General features: G+C 38.7%; 1 protein-coding gene across 14 annotated transcripts in view; it reads left to right on the top strand.

The window, feature by feature from the left end:
- Nucleotides 1-24,794, top strand: part of ENTPD6 (ectonucleoside triphosphate diphosphohydrolase 6) — a 45,222-nt gene that overhangs the window by 5,910 nt on the left and 14,518 nt on the right. For all 14 annotated transcript variants that reach the window (XM_023731376.1, XM_023731374.1, XM_023731370.1 and 11 more), the window contains 2 exons: nt 1,617-1,693; nt 23,741-23,884. In XM_023731376.1, the coding sequence (XP_023587144.1) occupies nt 1,617-1,693; nt 23,741-23,884 (221 nt within the window). The remainder of the gene's footprint in view (nt 1-1,616; nt 1,694-23,740; nt 23,885-24,794) is intronic.

Raw genomic sequence — 24,794 nt, 5'->3', positions numbered from 1 at the left:
AGGGCCGTGGGGGCTGAACCGCTGGCCAACTGGATCCCAGATGGGGCCGAGTGCTCTGGCAGGAGCATGGGTGGGCACTGGGCATCAGCCCTAGCCGCTGCCCAGCTCTCAGCACTTGAGCAGGTGCTGCTGTCCTCCCTTCCTCCCTGGGCTTTGTCCCCATCCTCATGGCTGCTCTCATGTCTGGCAGCTCTAAGGTCAGCCCCTCTTTGGCCAGGCATCTTCTGCTCCAGCACTGACCAGCCCTCTGCCCAGCAGGCCCAGTATCCCCCCACCCCGGGCCTTTGCTGACCTTTGCGCCTTTTGAGCAGATGCTATCCTGGGCATTTAACTGAGCTCTAGACAATTAGCAGTTGTCTCTAAAGCTGTTGTAGCATATGTATTTACTTCCAATTTAATCTGCTTTAGTTTTAACTTACTATAATAGTTGAATATTTCAGTGTTGTTCATGCCTCCAAAAATGGATTTGAAGCCAAGCATAAAATAGCACGTATCAGCCTGTAGTGAGATTTACCACTTTTTTATTAACTAATTTGTACACTTAAATAGCTATCGCACTCACATGGCTCAAAACTAAAATACAGAAACGTAGCCAGGGTCAGGCCTCCCCATTACCTGCCCATTCTCTATCCCTACTTTGTGGGTGACCACAATGATTAGTTTCCCGTGTGTCTTTCCAGAGAATTTTTTCATATACAAATAATGTTTTCTCCCTCTCCCCGCTTTTATCCAACTGTACAGCACACTGTACAATTGACTACCTTTTTTGGCTTGAAAATAAATTGTTTATTATTAGGAGAACTCATTAGATGTGGGAGTGTTACATTTCTGGAAAAACGGAAGCATGCCAGTTTTGTTAAGTTTGTCTTTAATTTAAAGTGACTTTAATAGTTTAGCAGCATGAAATTGTATTGCGCACAGCAGCATTGCGTGTTCATAAAATGATTCCAGTGTTTTATCTTTAAAGAAGAATTCTCACAAAAAAGCTTTTTGTCCCTTAGAGTTTTTCTGGCCTGATTTTGCCTTCTTTGTGTGTGTACTAGAGCCAGCATCCTTTGGCTGTGGAATGCCTCTGAACACTTTCCCTTGCTGTGTGCACAGGAACCCAGACTACTCCTAATAATGTAAAACACTCCATTTTTAAAAAATGAAATGAAATAAGAAAAAGCGAACCTTCTTTAGAACCTGTAATACAGCCATCCCAGAATCAAGGACATGATTTTTATGTTTGCTGTTTATAGGTATATACCTGCTCCTCTGTTTGTTCAGTCAACAATAATTAACTGTTAAAATGGAACACTTCAAGTGAATATAGTTTATTGTATGTAAATTCAGAAAAAGTTGATTGGAAAAGAAAAGTGAAGTTCTGGTCGAAACACTTAGGACTACAGAGAAGGCAGAATCCTCCCACTGTGTAACGGAACTGAAAAGGCAGAGTGTAGCAAGGAACAAGGAAGAGGTCCTGTTTACTCATGTAGGGGGATAAAGTAGTAAATGCAGCACTCTGGGATTAGCTCTATGTTGTCAGACATCTGAGTTGAAAAATGTGCTTTTGTACAGAGATGCCTTGAGGGAAAGTTATAGTTGTTCTTTTTTAAAATACGTTCTCTCCTTAGAAACTCCTACCTTGACCCACGAAACCTTCCGAGCGCTCAAGCCAGGTCTTTCTGCGTATGCTGATGATGTTGAAAAGGTAACTCGATTTTCTGAAGTCTATTTATTCATAAAGTTTGTTCTCTAACTGGGTTGTTAAAGCCAGCCCTTCACACAGAAATGCAGTAGACCATCCTCACAGAATCAACTCTGAGTGTACTGACTTGACACTTGTCATGGGGTGGGGGACAGAAGAGGAGCACCACTGCCACCCTACCAGGCTTGCCCGGACACCAAACCCGGTCCAGAAGCATAAATGCTACAAACTGACAAAAAGCATTGGAAAGTTGAGTTAAATTTTTATTGTGGTAAAATATACATAGCACAAAATTTGTGTTTTAACTAGTGACATTATTTACATTGTTAAAAATAATCAGAACTCAGCAAAATTTGAACATAAAGTTTATTCTCAGCAGTTATTCTGTGTGTATATAGGGAGACCATTTTGATTCTAGAAAAAAGCAGATGGCTCAAAGAAGCTAGGTACAGTGAGGCTTATAAAGACAAGAAAACCAAAAAATGAAACCCACTGCCGGACTCATAGCAACCCCATAGGGTTTCCAAGGCTGTAAATCTCTACGGAAGCAGACTACCACATCTTTCTCCTGTGGAGCTACTGGTGATTTCAAACTGCCGACCTATCAGTTACCAGTCGATCACTTTAACCACTGCACCACCAGGACTCCTATAAAGAGAAGAGAAGGGAGAAATATAGATCAACCATTGACTAATCTTAACGTGATTGATTGAACTCTTCTCTCTCCTTTTAATTGAGATCAGTGGGTGTCAGGTAACAAGATGGTCTCTGGCCCTCCACCCAGCCATATCTTTAAATTCAAAATTTAGTAAGTCTGGCTTCAAACAGGAAAGAGAAGATTTGCAACTTTGGGTGAAAGAAAAGCTGCTGGTGGATTAATCTTTGGTCAGGGATTTCTTTAAAGTGAATGTTTGGTTTCGTAAGAAGACCCCAAAATCAAAGCAAGATACCTACTATCAATCTCTCTTTGACATCTCCCCACTCCTGATCATGATTCACTTAGAATCTTTGATCACTAAGCATTGGGCAGGCACCAGTCTAGGTTCCTGTGATCTCATAGGTACTGCCTTGTGGGGTACCCTTTTGTGAAACATACATTATTCTTGTTGGTTCTTTAGCTTCTTTGTTGTTCCTCTAGTCAGAATGAGACCATTTGCTGTACTTTAGATGGCTGCTAGCAAGATTTGTCAATGAGCAGAAGAACTCGCACTCTGTTTGAAATTAAAACAAAGAGTTTATTACAGGAGAAAACAATTTGCAAATTGGGAAACACAGGGTCAAGAGGCTCACAACACAGTGCTCTAGTTTGCTGGAGCTGAGGAGAAATATTTATAGTAACTTCTCAGTGAGATTCTGATTGGTTAACTGTCCTTGGGCTTACTACCCTGACTTCCCTGGGCTTGCCTAGGCCTAGTCACACTCTGGTAAAGATTGTTCTCAGATGCTCCCTGAGCTTCTCCAGACTTGTCTTAGCATAGCCCGGAGTTGGCCAGACTGTCATAGCCACATCACCTGTTCAGCCAATTGTTGAAATTAGCACAAGGGTTATAGCTTTAAAGCAAAGCAGGAGTGTAAAACAAAACTGAGTCGAGCCTACTCCTAGGCCAGCCACACTGGCTATGCCAGGTACCTCTGTATCTGCAACTCTATTCATTCCCTCGTTTTGATCAAGAATTCCTGAGAAACTCTTTGATCACGTTATCAACTGCCGTTTTGGGGAGAGTGCTTTCTTCTGCATGGACTTGGATTTATATTTCCCAGTGGGACGGCATTATCATAATATACTGGAAGAAAGAGAACTTTTTTTTGTTGCTGTCTTTCAGAGGTTGTTATAGATGGCTGCTTAAAAGTAAACCTTAAAGCCCCCTGACACTGTATATAGCCAGGCAGCATCTAAAATCTTCACCATGCTATAGATGGAGCCTCTACTTTTGCGGTGTTAAGCTTGGAATGCCAAATAGAGTATGCCTCATTAAGGGGTGGTTTAAGGAGTGTCATGGATTGAATTCTGTCCCCCAAAAAATGTATGTAGCAACTTGGCTAGGTCTTGATTCCCAGTGTTGCATGATTGTGTAATAGGATGTGATTTCCTTATGTGTTGTAAACTCTATCACTATGATGAGATTATATGTGATCTCCTTATGTGTTGTAAATTCTATCACTATGATGAGGTTATACAAATGAAGTTGACAAGGTTAGATAGTGTCTTAATGCAATCTCTTTTGAGATATAAAAGAGAGAAGCGAGCAGAGACACATGGGAACCTCATACCACCAAGAAAGCAGTGCCGGGAGCAGAGCGCATCCTTTGGACCTGAGGTTCCTTCACAGAGAAGCTCCCAGACCAAGGGAAGATTGATGACATGGACCTTCCTGCAAAGCCAACAGAGAAAGTATTCCCCTGGAGCTGACACCCTGAATTTGGACTTGTAGCCTACTGGACTGTGAAGAAATAAACTTCTCTTTGTTAAAGCCATCCACTTGTGGTATTTCTATTGGAGCAGCACTAGGTGACTAAGACAAGGAGTGACCTGAAGTCCGTCTGAAATATGAGTACTCTTAATGTATGTAATTCGTTTCATAGGCATTAAATAGTATTGGAAGTAATTTTAAGACCACATTTGATAGTTCCAGTAATAATCACAATAGCAATTCATATAATTATTCCTGTAAGTAGATCAGATCCATGAACCAATACCTTTGGATAACCAGCTAAATATATCCAACCAGGAGTCAGAAGTAGAGTTGGCTATGTGAAGCCAAGAGGCCTTTTGGCAAATCTTTTCAATGTCTTATAATAGATCTTTCAAGCTTGGAAATGCCATAGTTGGGTAAGAGGGCTCAGAGGAATACACCTCCCATCCTAAGTTTGTCAGCTATTGGATTATCTTGTGACATAGAGTCTAACAGAACTGATAAACAAATTTGTAGTCAGGAAGGATTTTCATACAGCATTGTCTTAAAGAACGATTAAAATAATTACTGATTTACCCTAAACATAGCTCCCAGTCTGATCTTCAAGTCTGTTTCCTGGGACAAACTGAATTCTCCAAAGGGCAAAACACCCAAAGCAAAACAGTCGTACTAGCTTATCCGGATCATTGTTTGACTCAAGTGGCTTCGGAATCCAGTTTTTTCTCAAGGCTCAAGGTTCAAAAGGATACCCAAGGACAATGACCTGTGTGGGTTACTCCAACTTCCATGAAAGCCAGAAATTTGGATTCCAGGAGAATTACAACTCTTCCATCATTCCCTCCTTTTGATCTTGACCATGCTGTAGAATCTATGATCAAAAATGTCCAATAATTGTAGCCAGGATACCATCTGATCTTTAAGATCCCAGGTACCACACAGCAAAATAGGAGGCACTTTTATGGTCTATAAATTTGCTAACTTTATCAACAAAAGAAAAACAAAACAAAACCTGTTGCTGTCGAGTTGATTCCAACACATGAAGCATTACGTTACCTAAACCCATTTCGGATCTGATTTTTTTTTTTTAATGCAAGAACCAACTATTTCAGTGACACATACCACTAGGCTGATTATATTCTATGGTAAGGATTTTCTCATCTCCTAATTCTTTCTTTTAATGCTTTTAAATATCTTTTCTGATCTCAATTTTACATTCTTCTCATATTTCAGGTCAAAACAAACCCATTAGTTAGCTAATTTAGGAGAAAAGAGGAAAACAGTAGAAAGTGGAATCTTGAAACAGCAATATTCCCACATAAAACTCATAGTAATCCTTTAGTCAACTCAGTTCTGTTATAATTAATTTCAGTTCCATGCAATTCTGGATCAACAGCAGTCTGCAAACCTGTCAGCTTCACCACAAGAGTTCTGGAAGTCTTAATTCAGTCCAACAGTGTCCAAGTTCAAAATACCACAGTCCTTTCCATTAGTCCAAAATAGTCTGTCTTTTGTTGAAAGATTTTGGTCAAGCATTTTCAACAATTCAGCAAAGTAAAAGCTTATTTGCAGATGACAAAGCTTAATATGACCTTGATTAACTTACCATAATAATAATACTTCATCAAAGTGAAAGATTTGATGGGAATTACAAAAGTAATAGAAAGCCAAAAGTCACTTAAAATATATGTCTAAACGTAATGATTAACCTTAGTTTAAAAAGAGCTTCAGATATAACACATAATAATTTTGAAAAGAAATACAATATAGTCAGGATATAACAGGAATATACCAAGATTATCAAGGCTCTAAAAATCTGAAAAGTAAAAAAAAAAACTCTATGGGTAAACGATGTGAATTCCCCAATTAAACCATTGGCGTCGATGATGCTAGAGTCAAAAAAATTAAAGTTGCAACCAAGTTGTTGTTAGGTGCCTCCGAGTCAGTTCCAACTCATAACGACTATATGTACAACAGAATGAAACACTGCACCGTCCTGTGCCATCCTCTCAATCATTGCTATGTTTGAGTCCATTGTTGGAGTCACTGTTATAAGTCCATCTCCTTGAAGGTCTTCCTTATTTTCACTGACCCTCTACCAAGCATGATGTCCTTCTCCAGGACCTAGTCTCTCCTGATAACATGTCCGAAGTGTATGAGACGAAGACTCACCATCCTCACTTCTAAGGAGCTTTCTGGCTATACTACTTCCAAGACAGATTTGTTCGTTCCTGGCAGTACGTAGTATATTCAGTATTCTTCGCCAACATCATAATTTAAAGGTGTCAGTTCTTCGGTCTTCCTTATTCATTGTCCAGCTTTCACATGCACGTGGGGTGATTGAAAATATCATGGCTTGGGTCAGGCACATGTTAGTCCTCAAGGTGACATTTTTGCTTTTTAACATTTTAAAAAGGTCTTCTGCAGCAGATATGCCTGTTGCATTACATTACTTGATTTCTTGACTGCTGCTCCCATGGGTGTTGATTGTGGATCCAAGTAAAATGAAATCCTGACGACTTCAATCTTTTTTCCATTTATCATGATGCCACTTATTGGTCCAGGTGTGAGGATTTTTGTTTTCTTTATGTTGAGGTGTAATCTATACTGAAGGCTTACATTCATCTCATATTTCAGGTCAAAACAAACCAATTAGATAATTTAGGAGAAAAGAGGAAAACAGTAGAAAGTAGAATCTTAAGACATCTTCATCAGTAAGTGCTTCAAGTCCTGTTCACTTTCAGCAGGCAAGGTTGTATCATCTGTGTCTTCCTCCCAATTCTGATGCCATGTTCTTTTTCATATAGTACAGCTTCTCAGATTATTTGCTCAGCCTACAGAATGAATAAGTATGATGAAAGGATACAACCAAGACACACACAGTTTCTGATCTTAAACCATGTAATATCTCCTTGTCCTTTTTGAATGACTGCATCTTGGTCTATGGACAAGTTCTGTATGAGCACAATTAAGTGTTCTGGAATTCCCATTCTTTGCAATGTTATCCGTAATTGTTATAATCCACACAGTTGAATGCCTTTGCATAGTCAATAAAACACAGGTAAATGTCTTTCTGGTATTCTCTGCTTTCAGCCAAGATCCACCTGACATCAGCAATGATATCCCTCATTTCTCTTTTGAATCTGGCTTGAACTTCTGACAGGTCTCTGTCCATGTACTGCTGCAACCTTTTTTGAAATATCTTCAGCAAAATTTTACTTGTAGGTGACATTAATGATATTGTTCAATGATTTCCGCATTCGGTTGGATCCTCTTTCTTTGGAATGGGCACAAATATGGATCTCTTCCAGTTGGTTGGCCAGGTAGCTGTCTTCCAAATTTCTTGGCATAAATGAGTGAGTGCTTCCAACATTGCGTCCGTTTGTTGAAACATCTCAATTGGTATTCTGTCAATTCCTGGAGCCTTGTTTCTCACCAATGCCTTGAGTACAGCTTGGACTTCTTCCTTCATTACCATCAGTTCTTGATTATATACTACCTCCTGAAATGGTTGAATGTCAACAAATTCTTTTTGGTACAGTGACTGTGTGTATTGCTTCCATCTTCTTTTGATACTAGCGTCATTCTATGTTTTGCCTGTTGAATCCTTCAGTATTACAACTTGAGGTTTGAATTTTTTCTTTAGTTCTTTTAGCTTGAGAAATGCTGAGCATGTTCTTCCCTTTTGGTTTTCTAACTCCAGATCTTTGCAAATTTCATTATAAAACTTTATAGTTTTCTTCCTGAGCCACCCTTTGAAATTTTCTGTTCAGCTCTTTTACTTCATCCTTTCACTTCAGCTATTCTACGTTCAAGAGCACATTTCAGAGTCTCTTCTGACATCCATTTTGGTCTTTTCTTTCTTTCCTGTCTCTTTAATGACCTTTTCTTTCTTCACATATGATGTCCTTGATGTCATCCCACAACTTGTCTGGTCTTCAGTCATTAGTGTTCAGGTCAGCAATTAAAAGTAAAATTATGACAGTCTTATATGTTTGTTGTCCAACATCAGACAACATTACTGACACATAAATTTTAACCCAAAGAAAATTTGACACTTCTCCTGATTTGACAACAAATTTCATGTAACTCATAATACATTAAATAAACCTTTTTGTTTTAATAGCTTTTCCCTTATAAAGCGGGAAAAATCTTCCATGACTTTCCATGAAGTTTCAAAATTGTCAGGATTTTATCATAGGTCACCAAGGAACAATACTTAAGTTATGTAACCAAATATTTTGAAGGTAAAATCCTTAGCTTTTTTCAAAGCCGTGTGACTTGGTTTTAGACTCAGGATTTTTTTTCTAATTGGAAGCAGAACCCTTGCCTTCCAGGCAGATTACACAAAGAATAAATTACCCCTCAACCAGGTAATTAAAGAAAATTTTGTTATTTTAACAACAAAAAATCCAGTTCTTTGCCTTGTATGCTGTTTGACATTGAAGCTCTTAAAATCTCATAAATTAACCCATCAAACTGTAGCCAGACAGACAAAAACTTTGACCATATCATATACGTGCCTTTTTTAATAATATCTCTTATAGTACAAACCTTTAAGTGGCAAAAAAAATGAACACACTCATTTGCAGACTCCTATATATATATGGAGCCCAGGTGGCACAGTGGCTGTTAATCAAAGGGTCTGCAGTTCGAATCCACTTGCCGCGCCTTGGAAACCCTATGGGGGCAGTTCTACTCCGTCCTATAGGGTCGGTATTAGTCAGAATCAACTCGACAGCAGTGGGTTTAGTTTTGGTTTATATGTGTGTGTGTGTGTGTGTGTGTGTGTATATATATCCTTTCTCTGTAGCATAAAAAGCAAAAGCATATAAACTTAAATTATAACGAGTATTAATATTAGTAAGTTACCTAAACCAACTAACCGGACCCGTTGCTCTGAGTCGATTCCGACTCATAGCGACCCTATAGGACAAAGTAGAACTGCTCTATAGGGCTTCCAAGGAGCGGCTGGTGGATTTGAACTGCCGACCTTTTGTTTAGCAGCTGTAGCTCTTAACCACTGCACCACCAGGGCTCCAAGTTACCTGAAGGTCTTGGAAATTATTTTTAAGCCTATATACCGCAAATCATAATTACTGTTGAAACAAAGTTTGTTTAAATATTCTAAATTTTCATTCAAACTTTTTTACCATTTCCCATATTTTCCCCAGTCTAACTTTAGCTTTTTCACTGGTTTTGGAATTCAGAAAGTCTCTGCTCAACTGACAAGTTCATTGATATGTATATAACCTTAAGTCTCTGGCTAGGGGTGGAAACATTTCTCCAGGCTATTTCAAGTATGTCTTATTGGGATTTCTATTTTTTGGCTTATTAGAATTCCTCTGCAATAGAGAGAACTTGTTTACAATTCTGTTAAGATGGGAGATCCACCCAATTTCTGATAATTATAGTAAGACAACATTTTTCTTATTTTCTTTTGCCTTAAATGGCCTTCACCTAGTTAGGAGGGGTCCTTCAAAAGATTCCCTGGAGCTCCATGGCCTCAAAGTCTGGGAGCCAAGTGGACCTGATCCTGCATCTTTTGGCTCATGGTCAAAGAAAAGAATTAATCATCGCAGTTTGTTTACAGATGTTTAAGTTGGCCCAGGTATTTTCAAAGACAAAAGGTGAATAAATTCTTTCCCTTTTACAGCTCTTTACGGTACTCTTGGTAAACAGTTTTGCCTTCTCTTTATCATAACCTTTGATCTACCCAGTAAATACTAAAGCTTTTTAGAAATTTTGTAAATTTCTTGGCTAGCTGTTTTTTGGTTTTGTTTTTTTTTTTCCCACTAGGCTTGTCCTATACTTCCCTTTTCCCATTTTACTTTAAGACATATTTCCCCTTTTCCTTAAAACACATTTCATATAATATCCAATTTAAGTTACTTAAGAAGGTTTTGCTCTTAAGATTTTGCTTTTAAGGTTGACATAATACAAAACATAAACCTTTATCAGAATGAATTCATTTCCGTTAATTCCTGGGAATATTAGGACTGTTTTGTTTATATAAGTGCTTATTTATGGTTAAACCAAAGTAAGTTCTTTGAGGAAGTATTATAATCTAGTTTTAATAATACTAATACCCGGAAGTAGAAATTATTACCTTCTCATAACTGTCCTTTTGCATGCTTTATGGGATCCTGTGAAGAAGCAAATTTTGGAATAATTTAAAGTCCTTGTTATACCAATTAAATAGACAATTTATCTTTTTCAGTGCACTTTTCAAATAGTTTGTAGTTATTGTGAGCTCAACTTGTAGCTTCCTGAGACAAGACAGAAACTCAAATACAAAATGAGATGAAATTCATTGGTCTGTGAACCTAGTTCAAGACTTAAGCTTATATTCAACATCACACAAGACAAATATATGGGGAACCTAATTTTTTAAACAGGTAACACAGGAGTGTTATAAGGGCTGGTGTAGAGAACAATTAAACTTTTATCTGGAATTGTTCTAACTTCTCATTTAAGGGGATCCTGAATAGATTTGACGTATTGAACACTAATGACTGAAAGACCAGAGGAGTTGTGGAATGACATCAAGGACGTCATACATGAGGAAAGCAAAAGTTCATTAAAAAGACAGGAAAGAAAGAAAAGACCAAAATGGCTGTCAAAAAAGACTCTGAAACTTGCTCTTGAATGTAGAATAGCTAAAGCAAAAGAAAGAAATGATGAAGTAAAGAGCTTAACGGATTTCAAAGAGCAGCTCAAGAAGACAAAGTAAAGTATTATAATGACATGTGCAAAGACCTGGAGATAGAAAACCAAAAGGGAAGAACATGCTTTAGCATTTCTCAAGCTGAAAGAACTAAAGAAAAAATTCAAACCTCGAGTTGCAAAGTTGAAGGATTTTATGGATAAAGTATTAAATGACACATCAAAAGAAGATGAAAGGAATACACAGAGTCACTGTACCAAAAAAGAATTGGTTGACATTCAGCCATTTCAGGAGGTATAGCATATGATCAGGATCTGATGGTACTGAAGGAAGAGGTCCAAGCTGCACTGAAGGCATTGGCAAAAAGCAAGGCTCAAGGAATTCACAGAATACCAATTGAGGTGTTTCAACAAATGAGTGTAATGCTGGCAGCGCTCACTCATTTATGCCAAGAAATTTGGAAGACAGCTACCTGGCCAACCAACTGGAAGAGATCCATATTTGTTCCCATTCCAAAGAAAGGAGATCCAACAGAATGCGGCAATTATCCAACAATATCAGTAGCACACACAAATAAAATTTTGCTAAAGATCATTCGAAAGCACTTGCAACAGTACATTGACAAGGACCTGTCAGAAATTCAAGCTGGATTTGGAAGAGGACATAGAATGAGGGATATCACTGCTGATGTCAGATGGATCTTGGCTGAAAGCAGAAAATACCAGGAAGATGTTTCTGTGTTTTATTGACCATTCAAAGGCATTCGAAAAATTATGGATAACATTGATAACAATGAGTGTGCTCTTGAGGAACCTGTCCGTAGACCAAGAGGCAGTCGTTCCAGTAGAACAAGGGGATACTGCATGGTTTAAAATCAGGAAAGGCATGTGTCAGGGTTGTATCTTTTCACCATACATTTTCAATCTGTATGCTGAGCAAATGATCCGAGAAACTGTTCTGTATGAAGAACAGGACATTAGAATTGGAGGAAGACTCATTAATAACCTGCTGTATTCAGATGACACAACCTTGTTTCCTGAAAGTGAAGAGGATTTGAAACACTTACTGATGAAGATCAAAGACTATGGCCTTCAGTGTGGATTATACTTCAATGTAAAGAAAACAAAAATCCTCACAACTGGACCAATAAGCAACATCATGATAAATGGAGAAAAAATTGAAGTTGTCAAGGATTTCATTTTACTTGGATCTATAATCAATTCCCATGGAAGCAACGTTAAGAAATCAAATGACACATTGCATTGGGTAAATCTGCTGCAAAAGACCTCTTTGAAGTATTGAAAAGCAAAGATGTTACTTTAAGGACTAAGGTGCACCTGACCCAAGCCATGGTGTTTTCAGTCACCTCATACGCACGCAAAAGCTGGACAGTGAATAAAGAAGACTGTAGAAGAATTGATGCCTTTGAATTATTATGTTGGCGAAGAATACTGAACACACTGTCGACAGCCAGCAGAATGAACAAATCCGTCTTGGAAGAAGTACGGCCAGAATGCTCCTGAGAAGCAAGGATGGCGAGCCTTCGTCTCACAAACTTTGGACATATTATCAGGATGGACCAGTCCTTGGAGAAGGACATCATGCTTGGTAAAGTAGAGGGTCAGCAAGAAAGAGGAAGACCCTTATATAGGGTCTAGGATTGACACAGTGCTGCAACAGTGGGCTCAAGCATAACAGCAGTTGTGCGGATGGCGCACAGTGTTTTGTACTGTTGTACATAGGGTCGCTATGAGTCAGAACTGACTCGATAGCACCTAACAACAACAACCTGGAGACTACCCCCAAGAACCTGGGAGATGGTTTAAGCTCAAAGGACTCAAGCAGGCTCCAGGTTTGTGGTTCTTCAGGGTTGCTGGAGGCAAGAGCACTTCGAATCCCACCGCTGCCACCCAAATGTCAACAAGCAGAAAAATTCACGCTCTATTTGAAATTAAAGCAAAGAGGTTTATTACGGGAGAAAACAATTCGCAAATTGGGAAACACAGGGTCGAGAGGCTCTCAATGCAGTGCTCCAGTTTGCTGGAACTTAGGAGAAATATTTATAGTAACTTCTCAGCAAGATTCTGATTGGTTGACCCTCTCTGGATTTGCCTGGAATTGCCTGGGCGTGCCTAGGCATGGTCACATTCTGGCAAAAATTGTTTTCTCAGATCCTGCCTGGGATTGCCCAGGTTTGTCTAAGCATAGCCTGTACTTGTCTGGACTTGTCGTAGCCATATTGCCTGTTCAGCAAAATGCCGAAGCGTTTTAGTAGAAGCCTTGTAGCTTTAAAGTAGAAGCTGGAGTGCAAAACAAAATGGAGTCAGCCCTCCTCCTAGGCCAGCCACCCTAGATATGCCTGGCACCATTCTATCCGAAGATCTTATTCAGCTTTTAAGAACCCAGACGCCAAAAAGCTTAGTAGTTTGATAATAATATTAAAGATCAGAATGGGGAGAATGTATCAGCCAATGATCTGAAATGCTTCTCTGGCCCACGAAGCCATATTTTCTAACCGTGACTACAAATCAGAGGAAAATGCAAGAGGAGCATCTGCAGCAGGCGTTGCATTTCTAGTCATGAAGTTCTGCCAGAACTATACCTTAACATACTTCCACTTAGGTGTCATTAACATGTCCGTAACAATTTTCTTTTACCAAAGTGCAAACTCCTCTTTGGGAAGTAGGTGAATAATCAAGAGCTAATCTGTTTTATAATGTAATTATTTGTATCTGTCTAATACCATTTGTAACCTAATATATATATATACATATATGTATTTACGTAGTTTAAACCAATATCAGTGACTAAGAGTATCATGGTTGCTATAGAACAACCAATTAATGCTCTCTTTGTCAGTGGACCCTGATTTCATAGCCGTTTAGTCAATTTTTTGATGTCTTTCAGCCTTAGTCTCATATTTCCAAATTTCCTTTTTGGGTGTTTGATTATTTATGGATACATAGAGAACAACATAAACCATGTAACAAGAACAATTCTAATCTACAAGTAGAAAACAAACTCATTAGTTATCTGTGGTTTCTTAAAGACAATGATCAAAAACCAGAATTTGATAACCCATGAGGGCTTGCCACAATCTCCTGTTGAAACATAAAATTTCTCTCTATGGTCACCCTCCTCTCAATCAAAAGACAATTTCAAAGCAGAGATTTTTTTTTTTTAATCTAAAATGTGGCTGTTCATTTTATTTACATAGGTGCAGCAAGAATGGTAATTTATCATATAGCCTTTTAAGCTGCTTTGATAGAAGTACTCATAAGGAACTTCAGATTAAATTTGTAAAAGCCTTTTGAGGCCAGGAAGCCAAGTATCATTGCTTCCATAAAGTCAGTCTTAGTTCTCTTTAAAAAAGTCTGGTCGTACCTGATTCTCTGAGTATCGTTCTCAAATACGATATTCCAGTCAAAGCTTGGTTATAAAACCGAGATTTCCAATTATGCCCTGTTAAAAGATTCTTATTGAATTTATGCAAATACTTGCCATAAAAAAATAAATAAGAAGACCCATTAAGAGTTTTCCAATTCCAGAGAGACTGGGGAGAGAGAAATGATGTTTCTCTTTGTTTGCATAAACATAGTGTATTAAATAATTATAGTTTAGGAGAAGGGAGAAATGGTTCCTTATACCCAGAAAACAGAACATTTAAACATCAAATAATATCCCCCCACATAAATCCCATAATAATCTTAGTCCACACAGTCCTGTAATTAATTGCTATTTCATTTATCCTGGTTCAGCAGTTGTGAACCCATCATCTTCTCCGTAAGAATTCTTGAAATCTTGGTTCACCCCAGTGGTATAAGCAGTGCCTTTTAGAAGTCCATGTCTAAATCTCTGGCATAGTCCTTTCCTGAGTCCTTTTTTTGGGGAAAAAAGAAATACAAAGCTCTAGGCTATGGTTTATTGCAGGTATCATGGAAGTATGAACTTTCTGCAGATGATAACACTTAAAAATAGCCATGGTTAATACTAATAATACATTCATACAAGTAAAAAACCTGATGAGAATTCATTAATGAGTAATGCAAAGCAAAATATAAGTCAACCCAAAATAAAACTTTAAACAAAATATCTCTAAACATAGTGATTAACCTTACTTCCTATTTTTTTAAATGGATGACCATAATCCTTAGTGAGAAAAAAAACTGTAGATGTAACATAGAGTAATCCTGAAACATACGAATAAAAAGCATATACTTAGGATATACCAAGAATGTACCAGGATTATCAAGTTTCTAAACATCAGAATATTAATAAAACTCTAGAGGTAAGTGGAATAGACCCTTAGTTGAAACCCACTGGCATAAAGGCTGCTAGATTTAAATTAAAGAACAAAGTTGTAAACAAGTTAGCAATAAAAAAACTAAAATCGTGACTGATAATATCCTCTTGTTGTCTTATATTAGGTAAGATATAAGATATGACACACAAATTTTTAACCCAAAGAAAATTAGACACTTCTCTCAATTTGACCACATTTCATGCAACTCATAACACATTAAATAAGCTTTTTTTTTTTTTTTTAGCACCTTTCTCCTTACAAAGGGGGTACAGATCTAATGTGGCTTTCCACAAAGTTTCAGAGTTGTCAGGATTTATCATAGGTCACCGAGATGGATATCTATTTAACCAAAGTGACAATAAAGGATTCTAAAGGTAAGCTGAAAGAACTGAAGAAAAAATTCAAGCCTCAAGTTGCACTATTGAAAGATTCTATGGGCAAAATACTGAGCGACGCGGGAAGCATCAAAAGAAGATGGAAGGTAAAAATTAGAATTAATTTCACAAATCAAATGTGTACTGTTTAATGAGAAGCTAGTTCTGTAAACCTTCATCTGAAGTACAATAATAAAAATAAATATATTTTTCCATATTCACTTTATTCTATTAAAAACAAACTAATTTTTCAGATGAAAAAAATAAACCTTGATCTTGTTTAAAAAAGAAGAAGAAAATGGAAGGAATACAGAGTTACTATACTAAAAAGAATTGGTCAATGTTCAGTCATTTCAGGAGCTAGCATATGATCAAGAATCAATGATACTAAAGGAAGAAGTCCAAGTGGCACTGAAGATATTAGCAAAAAACAAGGCTTCAGGAATTGACAAAATACCGACTGAGATGTTTGAAGGAACGGATGCAGTGTTGGAAGTGCTTACTTGTCTATGCCAGATATTTGGAAGACAGCTACCTAGCCAACTGACTGGAAGAGATCCGTATTTATGCCCACTCCAAAGAAAAGTGATCCAACAGAATCTGAAAATTATCAAACAATATCAATATCACATACAAGTAAAATTTTGCTGAAGATCATTCAAAAGCTCTTGCAGCAGTACATCGACAGGGAACTGCCAGAAATTCAAGCTGAATTCATAATAGGACGTGAAACAAGGGATATCGCTGCTGATATCAGATGGATCTTGGCTAAAAGCAGAGATTGCCAGAAAGATTTTTATCTGTGTTTTATTGACTGTGCAGAGGCATTCAACTGTGTGAATCATAACAAATTATGGATAACATTGCAAAGAATAGGAATTTCAGAACGCTTAATTGTGCTTATGAGGAACCTGTCCATAGACCAAGAAGCAGTCATTTGAACAGAACAACTGCATGGTTTAAAGTCAGGAATGGTGTGTGTCAGGGTTGTATCCTTTCACCATACTTATTCAATCTGTATGCTATGCAAAATAATCCGAGAAGATTGACTATATAAAGAAGAATGGGGTGTCAGGATTGGAGGAAGACTCATTAACAGCTTGTGTTATGCAGATGAACAACCTTGCTTGCTGAAAGTAAACAATACATGAGGCACTTACTGATGAAGATGAAAGACTACAGCTTTCAGTATGGATTAGACCTCAACATAAAGAAAACAAAAATCCTCACAACTGGACCAATAAGCAGTATCATGAAAAATGGAGAAAAGATTGAAGTTGTCAAGGATTTCATTTTACTTGGATCCACAATCAACGCCCATGGTAGCAGCAGTCAAGAAATCAAACGACATATCTGCATTGGGCAAATCTGCTGCACAAGACCTCTTTAAAGTATTAAAAAAAGCAAGGATGTCACTTTGAGGACCAAGGTGTGCCTGACCCAAACCATAGTATTTTCAATCACTTCATATGCATGTGAAAGCTGGACAGTGAATAAGGAAGTCCGAAGAAGAATTGACGTCTTTGAATTTTGGTGTTGACGATTATCCCCCTAGGCAGGTTACTCAGAAGAAGAACTTTGCATATTATATGCAAAGATAATAAACAGTAAATCAAAGATATAAGACTATCGGAATTGAGCAACTTTTCTAAGATTTTAACATATTTCAAAGCTTTTCAGATTTAGACACTATAAACCAAGGCAAATTTTTTCAAGTTTTTTTTCCTTTAGTGTGCTCTTATATTCTAGAACAAACTGACACTTTATTTTAGGTCTGTTCTCAGAAGGCCTTTGAGGTCAGAACTAATTTTACAATATTATGAAGAGATTCTCAACAAGCAATGTATTCATTGTTGCTATCTCCAAATGATTTAATGAATGAGCATTTTCTTTAAATGTTCCTCAGCTTTAATTTCTGCTATGGTTAGTGTGGGTAGTTACCCCTTCTGCCAATGCATTCACAAACTCTTTTACATCCCCAAAGTTTGAAGAGTGCAAAGGTGTTCGGAGAAAAAAAATAAAATTTTTAAAAAGCATTGCTTTTGGGAAACAAAACTAATCCTTTTCCTTGGTGGGGGGTGGGGGCAGGGAGACAGAAGTATTTACACAGCTGCATTTGTCTGAAAGTGTTTTTTTTTTTTTTTTCGGTATACCAGTAGTGTCAACTCTAGCTAATACCATAACATTTAAGAAATGTAATTTAGTTCTATTACACATAGAAAACTGAGGGGGGTAAATTTTTTTTATTGTGGTTCTTATCTTTATAAAAGTCTTAACCTGTTTCGGAGGGATCCTTTCTTCAAAAGCTCCACTGGGGCTCTGTGGGTAAGCTACAGGCCTGAGGGTGTGGCACAGAGGCGTGAGACTCTCCCTCCCTTCTAAGATTCATTGGCTAGACAAATTTGTGCAATTTCAGTTCATTTACATATGTTTTAGTTGGTGTTGTTAGGTGCCATCAAGTTGGTTCCAACTCACAGAGACCTTACATACAACAGAACGAAACACTGCCTGGTGCTGTGCCATCCTTACAGTCCTTGTTATGTTTGAGCCCATTGTTGTAGCCACTGTGTCAATCCATCTCGTTGAGTCTTCCTCTTTTTCTCTGACCCTTTACTCTACCAAGCAAGATGTCCTGTCCTCCAGGGACTAGTCCCTTCTGATATCATGTCCAAAGTACATGAGAAGAAGTCTAGCCATTCTTGCTTCTAAGCTTTCTGGCTGTACTTCTTCCAAGACAGATTTGTATGTCCTTCTGGCAGTTCATGGTGTATTCAATATTCTTCACCAACACCATAGTTTAAATGCATCAATTCTTCTTTGGTCAACCCTGTAGGACAGAGTAGAACTGCCCCATAGCGTTTCCAAGGAGAGGCTGTTGGATTCAAACTGTGCCACCAGGGCTCCTCGCATGCCTATGAGGCAATTGAAAAGTTGGGTTAGGCACACCTTAGTCCTCAAAGTGAGAGCTTTGCTTTCCAATACTTCAAAGAGGTCTTTCCCAGCACATTTGCCCATTGCAATACATCACTTGATTTCTTGACTGCTTCTTCCATGGGCGTTGGTTTTGGATCCAAGTAAAATGAAATCCTTGACTTCAGTTTTTTCTATGTTTGTCATGATGTTGCTTATTGGTCTAGTTGTGAGAATTTTTGTTTTCTTTATGTTGAAGTGTAATACATAGTGAAGGCTGTAGTCTTTCATCTTCATCAGTAAGTGCTTCAAGTACTCTTCACTTTCAGCAAACAAGGTTGTGTCATTTGAATATTGCAGGTCGTTAATGAGTTTTCCTCCAATCCTGATGCCCTATTCTTCTTCATATAGTACAGCTTCTCAGATCATTTACTCAGCATACAGATTGAATAAGTATGGTGAAAGGATACAACCCTGACACATGCCTTTCCTGATTTTGGACCATGCAGTATCCCCTTGTTCTGTTTGAACCACTGCTTCTTGGTCTATGGACAGGTTCCTCGTGAACACAATTAAACGTTCTGGAATTCCCATTCTTCGCACAGTTGTCCGTAATTTGTTATGATCCACGCAGTTGAATGCCTTTGCATAGTCAGTATAACACAGGTAAACATCTTTCTTGTATTCTCTGCTTTTAGCCAAGATCCATCTGACATGAGCAGTGATATCCCTCATTCCACATCGTCTTCTGAACCCGGCTTGAACTTCTGGCAGTTTCTTTCAATGTACTGCTGCAAGCGTTTTTGAATGACCTTCAGCAAAATTTTACTTATGTGTGGTATTAATGATATTGTTCGATAATTTCCGCATTCATGTTTAAGTTAGTCTAGGTATTTTGAAAGACAAAATGCCTTAATTTTTCAGGCTATGTTCAAGAAGCAATTTCTTTCCTTTTTTTTTTTTTTTTAAAAACTATTGGTAAGCAGTTTGGCCTTCTCAACTTTCCACTTTCTTCTAACCTTTATCCATGCAAATTTTCTTTTTATGCTTTTCTCTTTCTCATTCTGGAACAACCAGTTTCTTTCGCTTCAGGACAAAATTACTATCTTTTCTCTTCAATCAGAAGGAATTCGCCTTCATTAATTCCTGGAAATATTTGGTCTATTAAATTATGTAAGCACTTATTTATCATTAAACCAATCAGAATAAAGCCCTTTGAACTAATCTAACATAATAATACCATCTGAAGGTGAAAAAGTATTTCATTTTCATAACCCTATCTTCTGCATGCTTTAAAGAATCTTCTAGAGAAGTAAATTTATAATAATTTTTGTCTTTTTGAGGCCTCATTATACCAATCAAAATAAACAATCCGTCCTTTTTTCAGTGCAGTTTTCAAATGAACCGGTTTGTATCAAAGTTTCTCAGAGTAGTTACTAAAGCCGAAATCATAAGACACACACAAGAAGCAGTTTTTCTTGGAGCTGAGGCTTACAGTGACCTCATGATGGCACATAGGGAAAAAAATCCCAGACCAAATTATCTCTCCAGGTCAAAACCAAAGTCCTCAAGACCCACCACAAAATTCATCCAACTGGGCAGCATTTTGGTGACCAGCACACATTCACTTGTCTGTGGAGCCAGCTCAAACAATAGGCTTATAGGGTCTATGCCCCTGTTCTACCTTATCGATTTTCCATTTTATGACGATCAACAACAACATAACACTTTTAACACAACCCAAAACAAGGCAATGTACACACACAAAAGTAGCTATGCAATTCCAATCTGTTCCATCTTAAAATTACCAGAGATCTCCCTTGAACCTAGTTTGATTTCCCTCGTTCAGGTATTCAACTACAGTTATTTAGGGCCTCATTCAGACCCAGTCCGAGATTCTTTGCCCCCAGACCAGGGTAAGTATATTCCTTGCACTCAAACCAGGGCAAGTAACTCCTTGCTCTCAAACGGGGAGAAGTATTCAAATAAAATTATTTGAGGCCCCCCTTGGATCAAATCCAACACCTTTTATTGAGCTCAGTTTGCTCTCCCTTGAAGCCAGATCAAGGAAAATATTCAGATATCACAAATGGGAAAACTCCCTATGAAACCCAAGCACCAAACAGAAATTCCCCAAAGTGGAACAAAACGGACAAAGCAGATGGGAACCCATTTCCCCAAGCAGACAGCACAAAACGGTAACTTACCAAGGAGAAGACGTCCATAACTACTCAGATATAAGCTCAGAGTGTTCAACACAAAAGGAGTGGAACTCAAACCTGGGAGATTTGTACCAAGTTCTCCAGCTGTGGTGAGGGAACAATTGGACACAGGCCCGTTTTTGGTACCATTTTTTGTTTGATCCCTCAACACAAAGTGAGACACTCAGCGAGTTTCTATGGGTCCCACTTCCGACACCAAGCTGTTAAACAAAACTCAGTGAAATTTGAACATAGGTTTATTCTGAGCAGTTATTCTGTTTTCATATGTTGTTGTTAGTTGCCCTCAAGTCAGTTCCGAATCATAGCAACCCCATGTACAACAGAATGAAACACTGCCTGGTCCTGCACCATCCTCAGAATCATTGCTGTGCTTGAGCTCTTGTTGCAGCCACTGTGCCAGTCCATCTCATTGAGGGTCTTCCTCTCTTTTGCTGACCCTCTACTTTACCAAACTTGTCCTTCTCCAGGGACTGGTGTCACCAGTCTCACTTCTAAGGAGCATTCTGGCTGTACTTCTTCCAAGATAGACTTGTTTGTTCCCCTGGGAGTCCTTGATATATTCAATATTCTTCAATGCCATAATCAGTCTTCCTTATTCATTGTCCAGCTTTCACTTACATATGAGGTGATTGAAAATACCATGGCTTGGGTCAGGCACACCTTAGTCCTCAAAGTAACATCTTTGCTTTACAACACTTTAAAGAGATCTTTTACAGCAGATTTGCCCAGTGCAGATATGTCATTTGATTTCTTGACTGCTGCTTCCATGGCCGTTGATTGTGGATCCAAGTAAAATGAAATCCTTGACAACTTCAATCTTTTCTCCATTTTTCACGATACTGCTTATTGGTCCAGTTGTAAGGATTTTTGTTTTCTTTATGTTGAAGTGTAATCCATAGTGAAGGCTGTAGTCTTTGATCTTCATCAGTAAGTGCTTCAAGTTCTCTTTACTTTCAACAAGCAAAGTTGTGTCATCTGCATAACGCAGGTTGTTAGTGAGTCTTCCTTCAATTCTGATGCCACATTCTTCATATAGTCCAGCTTCTTAGATTATTTGCTCAGCCGACAGTTTGAGTAAGTATGGTGGAAGGATACAACCTTGACACACACCTTTCCTGGTTTTAAACCACACAATATCCCCTTGTTCTATCTAATGACTGCCTCTTGGTCTATGTAGAATATGCATGTAGGAAGACTATTTTGATTTCGGAAAAAACAAATGACTTAAAGACGCTGGGTACAATGATGCTTATAAAGAGGAAGGAGAAATACAGAAGATCAACCATTGACTAATCTTAACATGAATGATTGAACCCTGTACTCCCCTTTTTACTGAGATCAGTGGATATCAGGTCATGAGATGGTGTGTGGCCCTCCACTCAGCCGTGTCTTCTTAAATTTAAATTTAGTAAGCCTGGCTTTGAACAGGAAAGAGGATTTGCAACTTTGGGTGAAAGAAAAGCCATTGGCGAATTGTATTTTGGTCAGGGATTTCTTTAAAGTGAATATTTGGTTTCCTGAGTTAAGAAAACCCCAAAATCAAAGCAAGATATCTGCTATCAGTCTCTCTTTGACAACATCCACCATGTAGTACAACCATCACCACTGTCTATTTGCAAAAGTTTTCACCACTTCAAATAGAAGCTCAGTATTCCTTAAGCAATAACTCATTTTCATTTCTCCCCAGTCCCTGGTAGCCACTAATAAATTTTTGTCTCTTTGCATTTGCCTATTCTCAATACTTCACATAAGTGGAATTATATATTTGTCCTGTATAATACACTTTTAATTTTTTATTTCAGGTCCTCTGATTGAAGATATCAAACTGACTGAAACAAAAAACTAAAATTAAAAATATATATTATGCAAAATTTACAAAACTAAATAAGTTTTAAAAGAAATATGAATAATTGGTGTTAAAAATATAAATAAATGATTTTTTTGTCAGTTGGTAGCATTTTTGCTTCTAAAGTTCTTAAAGCTTACACCTGCACTAAGACTTTTGTAACACCCTGCGTTTCCACCAAGGTAGGAGTGAAACTAGTTGCTAATCTAGTTATAAGGTCCTTTTAATTTAAGGATTTCTTAAATCATAAGCTAATATGTTATTCTTGCCCACAAGTGCCTCATGATCTCATACAATGTAATTACAGCTTTGCTTTCCTATTGCTAGATTAAAAAACAAATTGAAAACTGAAATTATTGATTAAATTAGATATCTTTAGAATAAACTTACAGGGTTTTTAAAATCTTGTTTCGGTAGGTAGCACATTCAAGTGGGACAAATTTCGAAAGCTGTTCGGGGGCGTGCTGTGAAAACTTCCCCCCCATTCCAGTCCCCCCGAAACACCAGTGTCCCTGGTTTCTTAGAGATCCTTCGAGAGCTGTTTTATGTGTACATAGCAAGTGCACCTGTATACCCCCTGCCTGCCTTATACTCTCTATACACGGGAGAATGACACACTGTTGAACACTTTACTTTGATCACTTAACAATATAACTTGGAGATCATCTGCAGTCTGTGTGTGAAGAACGTCCCTGTTTTCCTGACTTCAGGTATCAGTGTATTAGTGCACACTTAGCTGAAGAACCCTTATTTGACGTCCAGTCTTTCGCTGTTAACTGCATGAAAAAAGGCCGCATGTGCCATACACATGCCATAGCACACCATTCTACATGTGCCATAGCACGCCATTCAAGGCTATCTCTTGGATAATTCTTAGGATGGGTCACTGGGTAAAAGGAATGTGTGTTTTCCACTTGGACAGATGTTGGCAAATTGCCCCCATGGCACTGTGCCTGCTGATTCACCAGTGACACCGTTCCAGAGCTGTGCCCTACTCCGATACTGATGTAGTGTCTTGTCCTACTTGGATCTTGAGCAGATGGATAGGTGAAGAATGGTTCCTCGGTGTACTATCCATGTGGTTTATGTGTCCTAACTTGCCACGTTCTGGTGGTCATGGGCATGTCTCCTTATTCACTCAGTCTCTGGTTCACACATACACACCTCCAGTACCATTTGAGTCACTGTTTCCTGCCTAGCTGGAAAATAAGAAAAAATCGTATTTGTAAATTAGTAACAGCCAAGTAGATGGGGGGCACCTGTAAGCCTGTGTGCTGTGCTCTGACAGAACCCACCTTATCTTTACAATGTTCACAGAGCACGCAGGGGATTCAAGAATTACTGGATGTGGCTAAACAAGAAATTCCCTTTGACTTCTGGAAGGTTACCCCTCTGGTCCTCAAGGCAACAGCTGGGTTACGCCTGTTACCAGGAGAAAAGGCTCAGAAGTTACTGCAAAAGGTGATCTTACCCATTTTTCCCTGGAGGGGTGGTCAGTGATAACTGGAAGCACTCTGCACCTGCAGCTGGTCTCCATGCGCTCGGCAGGCTCCACAGGAGCTTCCCAAAGAGGAGGCACTACAGTGCGACAGGCTCACCTTTAGGTCCCACCTGCAGGGGGACAATATTGTCTTCCTTGTGACACTTAAGGCTGTTTGGGGTTTTTTGTTTGTTTGTTTATGAATTTGTGTTTTATACTAAGAAAAACAAGTTTATTTTAAAGTGTGCTGTGCTTTTGAAGGGCTTCCTTCCATTCAGGGACTTGATGTGTGTCAGGGAGTTCTTTGAGCAGAATTTCTGATGTTTCTCTCAAGCCTGCTTATTCTCTCGATGGAAACTACTGGTCCTGTCCTTGGCCTGACACTCAGAACTATTGAAGAAGTCCTTGAGCCTTCTGCTGTCCAAGCTGTGCTCCTCATGCTTGGGGCATCTGTTAGAGACCTTGCCTGACCTGGCCTATCCTGGAACACCCGGGGCTGGGCTCCCCCTTGGGCTGGACTTGGGAATCTGTCTTTAGCAGATACTTGGATGATTGGTGAGTTAGGGAAATTCCGCCTAAGCAGAATGATCCTGCTTATCATCTTTACTGTTCTCCTGCTGAGTGATGGACTGTCACACATTTGCGCTAAAATAATCCCTTAAAATCGTGACCTTCCAATGCCCAAGTCAGATGGGGACCAGGAGTACAGTGGGGATGTACAGCTGAAGTCCTGCGTATCAACACCTGCTAGAAAATGGAGAAGGAAAGTCAGCCAGTGCCACCTGGAACCGGGTGACAGTGCCCACTGCCCTAAGCCCCTTCTGCTGGCTGTCCTCTTGTCCATTAGCAGTCCCCCCACTGGTGCTGGGGCAGTGCCCACTGCCCTAAGCC

The sequence above is a fragment of the Trichechus manatus genome, unplaced genomic scaffold (genome assembly GCF_000243295.1).
Source record: "Trichechus manatus latirostris isolate Lorelei unplaced genomic scaffold, TriManLat1.0 scaffold00042, whole genome shotgun sequence".
NCBI classification, from domain to species: Eukaryota; Metazoa; Chordata; class Mammalia; order Sirenia; family Trichechidae; genus Trichechus; species Trichechus manatus.
The sequence above is the reverse complement of the archived record's forward strand: the minus strand, read 5'-3'. Positions and strand labels throughout refer to the sequence as shown.